This window comes from Myotis davidii, unplaced genomic scaffold (genome assembly GCF_000327345.1).
Source record: "Myotis davidii unplaced genomic scaffold, ASM32734v1 scaffold167, whole genome shotgun sequence".
In the NCBI taxonomy this organism is placed as follows: domain Eukaryota; kingdom Metazoa; phylum Chordata; class Mammalia; order Chiroptera; family Vespertilionidae; genus Myotis; species Myotis davidii.
This window is the reverse complement of record NW_006300048.1, coordinates 4,831,162-4,845,309: the sequence shown is the minus strand read 5'-3', so window position 1 is coordinate 4,845,309 and position 14,148 is coordinate 4,831,162. Positions and strand designations below refer to the sequence as shown.

General features: G+C 41.5%; 1 protein-coding gene across 1 annotated transcript in view; it reads right to left on the bottom strand.

The window, feature by feature from the left end:
* Nucleotides 1-14,148, bottom strand: part of RUNX2 (runt related transcription factor 2) — a 119,595-nt gene that overhangs the window by 25,822 nt on the left and 79,625 nt on the right. Inside the window, exon 5 of the mRNA XM_015572160.1 lies at nt 8,309-8,470. Within this exon, the coding sequence (XP_015427646.1) occupies nt 8,309-8,470 (162 nt within the window). The remainder of the gene's footprint in view (nt 1-8,308; nt 8,471-14,148) is intronic.

The following is a 14,148-nucleotide window of genomic DNA, read 5'->3' as shown; positions in this document are numbered from 1 at the left end:
ATATATTGGGAGACATTATAAACATCCACAAAGTTCCAGAGAGCGAGCTACTATTACCTGAATTAAATAAGATAATGTTAACAGAATTAACTATCAATGATCCTACCTGGAACTAAAATAATCAGGAAAAGTAAAAAAATGGAAGACATGCAGCTTCACAGAAGTGGCTGATGTGAGAAACAGGGCAACGTGGTTACCCAATGCTAAGGCCGCTTCAGGGGCCTTCACAGAGGCCGCGAAGGAAGGAGCTTGGTCCCAGGTTCCGGCATTTAGAGGGGCACTGACAAACTGCAGTACGCCAGAGACCACGGAGCATGACAGTGAGGTGACATAAAACCCTATCGTACAGCAAGGATCTAGAAAGGGGTGAGGATGAGGGAGTCTAAGGAAAAAAGTCAGCCTGAAGATAAGACTTTTTGAGAAATGATCATTGTCAAAACAAGATCTTTTGCTTTGTTTTAGAGGAAGAGTTTTGCTTCGGTGTAACAGCCCCGTTGATATCACTTCTATCGTTTCCTCAGAAAAGACTCTGACACTTTATTACATGATGGCTATAATTAATGTCAGACTCTAATTTAGAAATAAAACATTCTATTTGATCACTTGGTTGCAAGCTGGACCTGAAGTATGCTTTGGCATCATTACTAACTGTTAGCAGCAAGTTCTGGAAACAGATGCAGGCTGGATATGTGCTCTAAATATGAAACACATTGCAGAGAGGCTTGGAGATAAAAATACATACTGCTTATGCACACTCTAACTGTGCTATTTCCTGTCCTTATCAGCAACCAAAGTTCCTCTGGTTTTGCTCTTTCTTTGTTGTTCCAGGTGAACAAACTGCTTTCTTCATTTTTCCCTTTTTTTTCCCTCTCTCTCTCTGTGTTCATCTTCCTTTTTTTCTACCTTCTTTTCCACTATCTTTGTTTCACTAACCATTAACTGAGCACCTCCTATGTGCTAGAGACTGTGTTAGGGTACAATGATTGAATAACAGGTAAGGCACAGACACAGTCCCTGAGAAGTGTACCCCTAAAAGGGGAAAGGCATGTGGTCACACTATGATACTGAAGGAAGATATGTACACAAGAGGTGTCCAGTGTACAGAGGTGAGAAATAGCTCTACTGAGATGAGAGAGAGATTCGCTGTGAGGAAAGTGGTGGCTGAGAGAGAGATGTTTGAGAAGGTTCGACAGGGTCCGGCCCTCAGATGCAGCCACTGGACTGGCATGGAAAAGGGAACCAGCTCCACACACTTGAGGCACGACGGGCCTCCCTAAGAGAAAGGAGCGTCCACTACCTAGGAGAGTTGACTACATTATTTGGGGAGGCAGCTAAGTAGCCACATCAATGGATTGTTCTTTTTAGCTGGGTCTGTTCTGTACTTGAATTGATATGAATGACCACCTAAAGGTAAATGTTTAGTAATTTGTCTTATGGGCAAAACTAAAGAAATGATTTAATTTAAAAATGGACCAATGATATGGAAAACCATTATCTGGACCATGTGGTGACAACTGCTGGGCAGAGAAAGTGTTTCCCAGGAAGGAATGCATGAAATACTTGCTAAAAAGAAACATTGCTGACAAAGTCAGGGACAAAAGGAAATAGTGAGGCGGTAGCCCCAGTGTGAGATGTTTTCCACAATATTAGAACATCCCTACAATGGGATATTCAGTGGTATCAAGAAATGAGCTATCAAACCATGAGAAGATAAGGAGGAAGCTTAAATGCACATTTCAAAGTGAAAAGATCTACACTGAAAAGTCTACATACTGTATGATTCCAATGACAGAACATTCTGGAAAAGGCAAAAATAAAGAGTCCGGAAAAAGACCAATGTTTCCAGGGGCTGGGAGGCAGATAGGGACAGATAAGTAGGGGGAGCTCAGGGGATTTTTAGGGCAATGAAACTATCCTGTATGACTCTGTAATGGTGGGTGCATGACATTTAATGCATTTGGCAAAACCCATACAAGTCCACAGTGCTGAGTGAACCCTAATGCAAACTACAGTTAATAATAATGTACCAACATTGGGTTATCAATTATAACAAATGCATCACACAAATGCAAGAGGTTAATAATAAAAGCAAGTAGGAGGGAGGGTGAGTTTGGAATCTGTACACATATGCTGCTCAATTTTTCTGTAAATCGAAAATGGCTCTAACAATAAAATATTAATTTCAAAACAAAATGTATATAATGGCATGCTTTTACTCTTTTGAAGTTAGTGATACAACTTAGTTTCTCATGGGCACTTATTGGGTAAGAAAAGCTTTCTTTCCTAAAAGTCCTAAGATCAACAAATGCCTGGAAAGACATCATCTTAGTCCTTGCAGAACCTCTGAGGCGCGTGCACGGGCAATTCTGAGTAATCACTTACATGAGACCGTTGAGGCACAATAAACACCCCGACACATCAGAGAACAGTGCAAAGAATCGTCAGTGACAGTGAAACTAAAACTCGGGTTTCCTCGGTGACATTGCCTCCACCCTCTTCTCAGGTCCCCGTGAAGCACAGAAGCCACCGTGTCATTAGAAAAGTAACTTTAATACTTTCCGTGAAGTGAGGTTCGAGCTCCCAAGCTTCCTTTTACGAAAAGAGAGGGACAGCAGCAAATCTTCCCATCCAATTCCTAACCAGGTCTTCACCCTCCTTGATTCAGCACGATTCCTTTCACTACTAAACCCTTTCTCCACGTGTGGGTGCTCATGCACGTATCCCAGATAAATCCTCACCAAAAACATCTGACAAGAACCACGCAGAAAATCAGCGGCGAACCATGTATACACATTTCCTTCCGAGCTTTGGTCCCTCGGTCTAGCTACAAATAACAGGAGCCAGTCACACAGCCAAGGTCAGTCAGCTCTGTGGGCTGGGCCAACTATCCCCAACCGACCGAATTGGAATGGAAATCACTTCTTGGGTTCTCAGCACCAGCAACTCAAAAGTTTTAATAACCTGAGGTCCAGGTACACCCTGAACCTGGGCCCGCGGCAATAAGATAAAGACATCCTCTGCTCATGCCAGAAGACAGCCCATTTTTAGAGAAAGCAAGATGAAGTTCAACTTACAGAACGCAAAAGTAACCCAACAAGGCATAGTCGATAGAACAGAGAATAGTGAGCATTCAGTTGCTAACACAGGTCTTGCCTTTGTTTAGGGCCCATTACATTTAATATCTTCCCCTTCTGTGGCTTCAAACAGAGAACTTCTTCAAAATGAAAGGGGATCCTGTTAAATGTATTCACTAGCCCGTGGCTGCTGTGGCAGAGGTGTGTCTATCAAACAGGTGCTCTTAATACAGGAAGGGCCCTATAGTAACAAGTAGATGTTCTACTGTTTTATTGTAGTGGCTTCAATTTTCTGGTGTATTGGTATTAGTTGCGGGAGTTTTCCTTTTAACCTCTCTTAGGGCACCACTCCCTCCCACGTCCTGACTATGTCCACGTATATGCGGCACATTACTGAAGTGGCTGGTTTCAAACCTTGATTCAGGGGACTTGATAGGAACTCGGTTATAAGGGTCCTTTAAAATTGAACTGCATCAATCCCCACTGGTTTTCAAATTACATGAAACCATCACCCCAATATACCTTTAGTGATAAAAAGGAGTTTTTTTCCACTAGCAATTTCCAGATTTTGTGGTAGCAATAAAATAGTTTTAGTCATTTTATTTATTACACTAATGCCCATTCTGCTGACCTTTGAAAATATTATAGTTTAGCGACTAAGAGTCATAAAAACAGAGACCTCTTTAATGTTCTGTGTAGCTAAGTGGAATTTTTTGATATTTAAATATCTTGAAAGAAATTCAAGACTATTGGCTTACACAAAACAACCTTCAGGAAGATTGTAGTTCTTAACTGTTTTGTGTAAAAAGGCCCTATAAATGCAGAGAAAAATCATCCATACATGTATTGGCCTCTGAGAGTAAGTAACACAGGCAGAGAATACGTAGGCCCTTCCCTTGAATCTAATTCCTGTATCCTAAGTCTCTAAGAGACCTCAAGAAAGCATCTGTGCAAAGCACTGTGACCAAGACCACAGAAAAAAATACCACTGTATATCCCTTCTACCTCGTGGATGTCAAAAAGTGATGCAGGCTTGGGTTCATGTGAGCTACTTCACTCAGGTGGGCGGGGCAGGGGGGAGTTATTTGCAATGAATAAACTTTCGCAGACTGACAACAGCTCATCATCTGACCCGCAAGTCAAAAAAGCAGACTCGATACACAGCTGTGCTTCTTTTCACAGTAGGATAATTACATAAAATACATTTTGAAAGTCAGTGAGTTTTTATTTACACAGCGTCTGGTAATGACCTCCTGAAAAGTAATTACAATCTTTGTGTCAAGCCTTACAAGTGCTCTGAGCATCATAAATGCCATGGGTGCTAACATGATTACGATGATAAAGACAGGCCGTGGTTAGGGTGGCTGTCAGGTTCACTGGTCCTCGCTATGCCACGCTCTTTAACTTCACCTACCTCTGCATGGTGAATATTCTTTTAGGATCGTATAAGATAAGATGAGATAATGTATAAAATCACTAAGTGGGGTGCTACTGAAATACAGATTACTTTGTGATGAGGCTCCAATTATCACAGTAAGTGTGGTGGGAAAGGGGGGCTGCTTCTGGGCTGTAAAGCCTCATTATGATAAGGTAGATGCTATTAGTCAATTACATGGCAATAATTTATTGATCAGTCATAAACCTATACATGCTGCTATTGTTTTTGTTATAATACTATTCAAGGTTAAGAAAATGTTTCCTCAATTACATGGCAATAATTTATTGATCAGTCATGCTGCTATTGTTTTTGTTATAATACTATTCGAGGTTAAGAAAATGTTTCTTGAAGTTTGTATTGTAACTGTGAGCTTCGAGACATCTGGTTGTGTATCATTCTTTGCAATAGAGATTGTGGGTAACATACCATTATAATATTATTTTACTAACATCTTGCCTCCGTAAAGGATATGTGGAAGACTAAAGGAACTATATAATATAATATCATTGTCACTATGGTCATTCAGTAAGTTCTAGAATTTGTATCCATACTTGAAAAATTACTCATAAGAAAGGATACCAAAAAAGCAAGTTGTAAAATCAGATCTCTGAAGGTAATTAAATAGATTGAATTGTGTCTTTCTTTGGCAAGGTCTTTTAGGATGAAACAGCATTTCTTTAGGAACATGTCTTTCTGAAAGAGCCTTCTGGTTGCTTTTATTTCTATGTTGTCTCAGAGAAAAACATTATTGAGCCCAGTGACATGTAAGTATAACTTAATATTTTCTATTTTCTGAGATATAATTGAATAGTTATTTTCTTTAGTCTTTACTGACTTTATGTGAATGGCTCCCAATTGTTTTAGCTCTATAAATATTCCTGGTAAATCTACAGAATAATAATGGTAATAATGACAAATATTTACTGAGTATTTCTATGTGCCAAGCACAGTATTGTGCTTAATGAATGCATTTGAGTATTAACTCATTTCAAAGGTTTTTATTTTAAATATGCTTTGTGGTGACCCATTTTATAAAGCAAATAATGCCCTCTGAAAGTTTAGATTGTTATCTGCTTGATATATTTAAGCCAGGGCTCGCCTGCAAATTATATATAGACATACAATTCTTGCAAAACAGTTTTAGCTCCAGAATATCAGCTACAATCTATTTATCACATGATGTGTGTCAGGCCCGTCCTAAGCACTTTACATAAAGCACCTCATTTAATGCACACAGGAACCCGAAGAGAAATCTTATATCCCTATTTTACAAATAGTAAAACTGGGTTTCAGAGACATAAGAAACGTGTCCTATACGTGTATGAGCGAGGATTCAAGCCTGAGTCTGAGCCTCCAATCCTATTCTTTTTCACCTGTGATGGTGCGAGAATATTTTATGTATCCCTTCCTGTTTGGGGATGAGAACTGATTACTCCACACGAAAATATGAAACTGGAAAGCACTGGAAGAGGTGAACACAGGACTGCTTAGCGATGGAGATGAAGGTTAGTATTGTAGCTGTCCGTGTCTCAGAGAATGCATGCAGGCCTGGACCCTAGGGATCGCTGCAGACATTGAGGGGGAAGATAATGCAACAGAAACCATGCACCTTGGCACCTGAGAACCTCTGAGACGGGCAGTGAAAATGGTGCTCATCCCAGGCAACTGGGTCCCTGAGCCCCGCAGGGAGCACGGTGAGCAAGGGCAGGTGGAGCAGGGTCCCTCCGGTTCCGTGACAGTCCACACCTAGTTCTTTCTTCCTGCTTCCCCGTGCTGCTGACCAAAGGGATTTTCTGTTCTCCTCACGTCAGTGTTTATACAGACCCTCCCACCCTGGCACTGTGCAACTTTGCCAGTAACAACTCATAGAAATGTTTGGGGTGGGAGGGAAAAGCTGGACTGAACTCGTTTGAAACCAGTTTAAAGCAGAGGCTCGTTCCCGTTCCTACCTTTGGCCTCCGTTTTCACTCCTACCGCCTCCTCTGTTTATGGACGTGTTTTACCTAATGATCAGGAGGTAGACTCAGAATACCCTGGCTGTCCTATGCGACACGTGTAAACGAGAAACACTTCTCAAGGTCATTTTCGATGGCTTCCCCACTGCATTCATCTACGAGCAGACTCAGGAAGAAAGAGCTTGGGGCGAGGGGGGTCCCTCAGGCTGCCACCACTCCCCGAGGTTTTTCCACTCAGAGCTGCCAGAGGACAAATAGCAAACCTGCCTCCGCCACACACGTTGGAACCCAGAGGACCCTAAACAGACGCAAGCTGGCGCAAAGCCGTCCTGACAGTGTCACGTTGGCCTGTGCAACACAAAACACCCAGAATAACACACAAGTGGGGGGACCAGAAGGGACTCGACACCATCCAACACTGCCTCTGGCTCCACTCCAGCCTGTCTTACCATAACCCTGTGCCTTCCCTGTCCTTTCCTGTGTCTTTAATCGACACTTGCCTGGAGGAGCCCGTCATTCCAATCAAGGGAAATGATAGCTAAGATTCTGTACGCGGCACCACTCCCCAACCAAGAGCATGTGACTCAGGGACCCGGCAGTCAGAATGCAAAGCGTGGCACGGCTCTCCCTCCGTCCCTTCTGGGCCTACTCACCCCCACGGAGTCCATCTGTGGCAGGAAATGTGACGGCACTGGGACCCGAGAGCCCTGGCCTATTTGCTGGAGAAGCAAAGCCTTCCCTCCTCCCCCGTTGAAAGAAAGAAAGGAGACTGAACTAATCGAAACCTGCAAGCCTGCTGGTGGGGCGTCAGCGTGGCAGTGGTGCAACTCAGCGGAGTGAGTAACGGCGTCGAGCTTTGCAGAAAAGGAGAGCGGGAGAGAGACAGAGACAGAAACACAAAGAGAGAGAGAGAGAGAGAGAGAAAGGCATTAACCTGGCCAGGAGTCACACAGGTGCCTGGAGCCCGACCGCTGGGCAGTGTCTGACCAATGCAGGATCTGACTATGTGCCCCTGGAGGCCACTGTATTTCTGGGGCGGTGATGCCGTGGTATGTGCAGGGGGGCGTGTGCTGAGAGATTTATTTCTTATTCACAGGACTCGTGTAGTTGGCCAAGAGCCTTTAGGTGGACGATGGGGAGGCTGTTTACCCCACGCACTTCCACACTAACTGTTAGCCGGTGGCTTTGGCAGAGTGGCTTTGGCAGAGTGGACGTGTGAGCACTGGGGCCGCCACACGGAGAGCGATAGCAGTGCGCCCTGTGCTTCACAGAAAGGCTGCCCTGGGCTGAGCTGGCCCCTCGGAAGCCACGCGTGGCCTTTTATGACTCTTCCAGGCCTCACTGCACCTCAGGTTTGTGATAAGCATCTTAAATGTGCAGGCGCTCTCTCCTGGAGCTGGTTAGCTGGGACTCCTGGGACTTAAAGGCCTTTAGAAGTGGGGGGCTGTGCCCTGACTGTCATCTGGCTCACAGGCAGGTGTGAGGAAAAGAGAGGAACAAGCAGAGGAAAGCCTGGCAGGAGACCCTCAGGAGAAGGCCCTGGTGATAGGGGCGGTGCCCACCGAGGAGGTGGGGGGTGGGGGGGTACAACGCAGCAGGACAAACTGGTGGCATGCACTATCACCTTAGGAAATATGCCATCTCTGGAGCGTTTCTGACTTAAACTGGGAGAATATTTAAACTCCCTAATTCAGAAGACCCGGTCTGCCAGTTGTCAAATCCTGGCCCACATGCGTCTGAGAGAGTTACTGTGAGCACAGGTAAGATAGACGAGGCCCATCCTGCAAGCCCAAGCCCACCCCTGCACGGGAGTGAGTTTTGAGTTGAAGTGTGGTCTTTACCTGAAATACGCCTGGGCACGTCGGTGATGGCAGGGAGCCCGGTGCCCCGTGTGGAAGACAGCGGGGTGGTGGAGTGAATGGACGGGGAAGTCATCTGGCTCAGGTAGGAGGGGTAAGACTGGTCATAGGACCACGGTGGGGAAGACTGTGCCTGCCTGGGGTCTGGGAAAAAGAAAAAAATCTTTAGTATACCAGCTGCTGTGACCTTAAAACACACAACCCAAACAGTATAAAACACACACACACACACACACACACACACACACACACACACACACACACACGGTCTATTTATTCCCTACAACCCCATCCCCTCAGGCCCTATATAGCACAAAGCTAGACAGACTTTAGGTGTCAAAAAAAGTAACAAAATGAATCACAGTGGAGGACTATTTGTCTCTCACATAAACATGTCCACTTAGAAAGCCTAATAGTCATTAGAAAACAATCTGCTTCAGTTATCTTTGCAAAGCTGAATTCCATTTTATTTGCTTTCTGTGCTTCCTAATTTACTCCAGTGAACACGTACTACTTATTTCTTTTAACGTTTAAAAATTCTTTGAACAATGAACTCAGTGAAGGAACAGGCAGACTGCTGCTTTGTATGCGGTGTACCCAGCTACTCTTTCAGGCGTGCTTTTGGCTTTCATCGTGTGTGATGCCACCATGTTAGCACGGCTCACTTTCTCCCCAGGCCGGTCGGTGGGATATCACTTGCTAGCACGGAGTTGGGAGCAGAGATGAGAACAGGGTGGGCAGCATGTGAGAAGAACAGAATGGAGGGGAGCTCATGGTAAAATTACTCCAGAAAATAACTTTTACAAAAAGGCAAAACTTAATTTCAAAGTCAACTACTATGAAGAACTGAAAAGCTTCATCATCATGCAGACAATAAGAAAAATGATCCCAAACAGGAGAGCAAGGACACGTCTTTAAACCTATTAGAATCTGTTTTAAAAAGGTGACACATGTTTGAAATGTGACCTAGTGTTACCTACAGTCACTGTGATAATAAAAATAACGGGCAGCCAACTTGTTAGGGTTCACTGCCGACCATCAACGTTATTTTGGGGGGTATCTTTATGGAGTTTCTTGGAGGAACAAACTCAAATCAGGACCAAGCAAATTTATCAAGAGCTTCAGTCTGCATATGAAAAAAAAATGTAAATTTTCTCTATGTTTCCAGGGCGGAAAAGTGTATATTTCAAACTGTTTTGTTCTTACTTGAGGGCTAATCAAACATAATCACAAGCACATTTCTCTTAACATTTTTTTTCTAGTTTCGAACATTTTTGTTAATTTTAAAAATGTTTGCTAATTTTTAAAATTCTAATATACCAGGCCATTCACAAGACAGCTTTATATATTAGAATATCTATGGATTTTGGAATGTTCAGAATTAGGTTCAGGCTCTGAGACTTCTACTTTCTAACTGTAATCTTGGGTTAATTACTCAGTGACTCTGAGCCTCAGTTTCCTCATCTGTAAAAGGGGTAGAGGAACAATAATATCTAATTCACAGGGATGTGATGATTACAGGAGAAAACTAAGAATAGAGTACTAGCATAGGAGGCACTCAGTAAGTATTAATTTTTCTCTTTAAAAAAAAAAAACCTCTTTGTAACACTAGGGTAGTTCCATGGTTAAAACACATCTGCATTGGAGTTAATAAATTTGCAATAGGTTTTAAATTATGCCTATATCACTTGTCAGTCTCTGAATATGAAAAGCTTATTTTTCAAAAACTATTAAAATATTTGGATAGTCAATTAAAGTTTATTAAAAAATGAGAATAACAAGACATAGGTTTTTCTGAGATGATTCCTCTTTTTAAATACTTCAAGTTTTTCTCTACAAAGTCATCTAGTTTCAGCTATTTCTTGTTTATTTGTTCAATTCAGAAACAATTTATTTAAAGACTGTCTAAATAGGACATACTTTTCTTGACTCAAAATAATTAAACACATCTGGATATTTATCTGATATTTACTCTATCAACAAATATATAGAAAAAATTCATCCTATTCCATTTTAAGAAACATTTTTACCTGAGTTTGCAATTTGAATAAAAGTATATTAGTGTAAATGGTGACCAGAAACTTTTCCTTCAGAAATCTAAAGGATACTTGATCGTTAAAGTAATGAACCTTTGTACTTTAAAATGTTCAAGGCTGAGATTGTATGAATTGGCAGCATTTCAAATCTGAGTGAGTGGTCCTTGTTATATATCTGATACTGACTTCCTTGCTTTAACCGTTAATGTAATTCACTATTCAGAGAAATGGGAAATGATCTTCAGATGGGAAAGGACACATTCCTTACAGCACCAGAAGCAACATTTTCAATTGACACAAGGGTCAGGAGCCACAGAGCTGAGTTGGGCACAGAGGGACTCACATTTGGGTTTGAGTTCTACTCTAACGTCACCAGAGGATTTCCTGAGCAAAGTAGTGTGACCTGAATGTCCGTTCCTCTCCTGTGACATGTTGTCACCAGTAGTATTGGGGCTCCATGCCCCCAAATGGGGAAAAAAATACAAAGAAATGTAAAAAGTGACTACAATTATTAAAGTTAAACATATCACAAAGAAATTGGGGAATTTAACTTGGATGTAAGATACAGCCTTTCTCTTTAAAAAAAAAAACAAAACAACAACAACTCTTGGTGACACAGGGACAGTTCCCTCGTTAAAACAAGTCTGCATTGGAGCTAATACATTTGCTATAGGTTTAAAGTTATTCCCACATCACCCAGTCCTCCTCGTGCAGAAAGGCAGCCCAGTGCCAGGAAAACAAGTGAGGAAAGGATCCGAGTTGGAGTCCAGCAGGTTTAATAATATCATCTCAGAGCATTGTGTGAGCATTAAATAATATAGAGTGGGTGCAAACTCTCATTATAAGCTGTATGACCTCAGCTGTGTTATCATGCTCTCTGTACCTCAGTTTCCCTGTGTGGAAAACGAGGCAGCATAATATGGTAGAGCGAATACAGCAAGAGGAGTTATGTGTACGTGGCTGGGCAGAGCTCCCCACTGCACTAACCAAGGCACTTAAACTTTGGGTGCCTCAATGGCTCATCTGGAAAATGAGAATAATGATACTTATTAGGGTTGCTGTGAGCAGTACATGAACATGATAAATCATCTGATACTCCTGGCAATATTAAGTGTACAATATCTAGAAGTGATGATTGCTCTCTGAAAATTGAATATAATAATAACTACTATCATTCTGTTTACAAAATTAGATGAGATAATATAAGTAAAAACATGTGAGTAACTGGAAAGTGCTATATCGAAACTTATTCTCTTTAGGAGCGCACATCACCAAGGCCCTGCTGTGTAATTTGGGTTATGTTTCCTAATGTTACTGAGCTTTATAATCTCCTCATCTGTAAAACAGGTTTGGTAATGTTCTCTCAGAGAGTTGTGTAAGCATTAAATAATATAGAGTGGGTGCAACTCATCATTATTCTTCAAAAAATTAAAAATCTGACTCTAAACTATGCAGTGTGGCTGGGTTGCCTAGTGTTATTCATGAAGATTTCCAAGGGCACATTCAGCATAATTCAGTATAATGCCTGTCACACAGTAGGTACTCAATAAACCCCCAGTGAATGAAGTTTCCAAGGTGGCTTGATAGTGAATAATGGAATTTTACAAGAAGTAGTAGTCATTTTCTAACTTCCCCTATAAAAGCAGTTGTGTCAGTGAGATTTTAGCTTCTACATAAACTTCCTGTCAGAACAGTCTATTAAAGGATAGTTTTACTTAGTGGGGGTCCTTCCTGAAGATAGCCAAGATCAGCCAAAATAACTTCTCACTATCCCTAAACAACTGAGAAGATCTCGCTGCGTTTTGGAGGTGCTTTGTCTCTCAGAAGGCAGGCTGCAGTCCAGCCAACCTCTTTCAAGGCCACCATCACCATCCTAAGATTCTATAATAATGATCTACTTAAAAAGAGAGAGTTACTAAAGAAAAATAGAACACAAGAGCTGCCACGTGGACATCACTAGATTTGAGTATAAGTAATTTTAAAAGGGACAGCAATCTTTTAAAAAAAATTTGTTTCAATTACAGTTGACATAAAATATTATATTCAGTTCAGATGTACAATATAGTGATTAGACATTATATAACTTACAAAGTGATCCCCCCAATAAGTCCAGTATCCAAATGACATCACATACAGTTATTACAATATTACTGACTATATTCCCTGTGTGGGACGGCAATCTTAACAAACACGTAATGGTCTCTAAAGACCCTAGACCTTCCCTAATATCCTGTGAAGGAACCATTAGTCATCAATCCCAGCTCCACCATTTCTGGCCTGGGTGATCTTGGACAAATTATATAACCTACTTGAGCTTCAAGCTTCCTAATCTGTGTAATGGAGATAGACCTCCCCACTAAGGTTGCTAAGAATGAGATAATGTAATAACAAACTTAGCACATGGAAGGAACCCAATAAATGTTCCCCACTGTTAAAACTTACAGCTTTACTGAACCTTCATTCTGTATTTAGGTTTCGAGCCCATGAACTCTAACTCTAGCAGAGGACAATTCCTAGGAAGCTTCCTATAGTTTTGAAATTCACTATTTGGAGAATATATCTGTGTTAGTCACGTCAGTACCCACTGCAATCATTTAACCTTAATCACGTTCTTTCTTCGTCTTGGTTTCTCCAAGACCAAGAAATCTTCATCTCTTTTAGTGCATTTTCTAAGACTGTATACTTTAACTTTTTTCAAAATGTGAGGGGAGAAAAAATGGCTCTAAAATACCTTGACTTCCAAATGCCCAATCACGGAGAAAGTAGAATTCTATTATAAGTATATGATTATAGCACATTTGCTTTGTTGTACCAATGATTCATGCTTACAGAGAGAAAATTCACCTCAACCTGATCTCATAAAGGATTTCTGATCTCAGCTTCCTGAAGAAACCTGAGACTTCTGAGATTCACTCTTAACTTGGATGAGTCAGAGCAGGTGACAGATGTTTTTTAAGCATCACCAGTCAATCCCAAGGTTATTAATAGGGAAGAGTACAGGGCCCAGCTCTGAGAAAAACCTACTGATTAACCACTAACAAACCAGAAACTGTCTTCATCTCAACCTCAGGCCCCACAGCCAGTATAATCCACTCTTTCACTCTGCCCATCCAGAGTTACATTGAGTAGTCTGTCTTCTCCAGCCGGCAGAAATATGGAGGGCACACCATGTCTTACCACTCCAACCTAAAAGAATATTCTTGATTTTTGTGTCTCAGAGGATAGAGCGGCCAGTCATAGTCTTGATGCTACTAGTACATCCTGGGTGGCTTTCATTAACTATAAGCACCCATACGTTTTGAGAGGATAACTGAAATTTTCAAAGGAGATGAAAACTGCTGTTAAACTTTAAGTATGTTTATGGTGTTTTATAAACTGTAATTCACTGTTTTTACATGGTAATCTTCAGAAACAGTATCAATGCTATTTTTATTACTATCCTATAGAGATTCAAATATGACAATTTAAAAACAAAACCCTTGGTGTTATGTGCACATATACTAGTCCTTGGGAAATCTGCAATATTAAATGCCACATGAGCATTTCAGTAGGACTCCACCCCTATTTCTCCCCAAACTTCTCTCCTAGCACCTAAAAAGGGGGATTTAAGGGGAAGTTGAACTGTAACAAACAGAGAAAAAATCAGGTCTTTCCTATGTTATGGGCCTGCTGTCTCACAGGCAGGATGTGACTAATCAACATGACTAAATGGGAAAGAAGAGAAAGAAGCAGCAAGGAGCTTAGAGATAAAACCAATGAGAAAACAGTCCCCAGTTCTACCTGTGA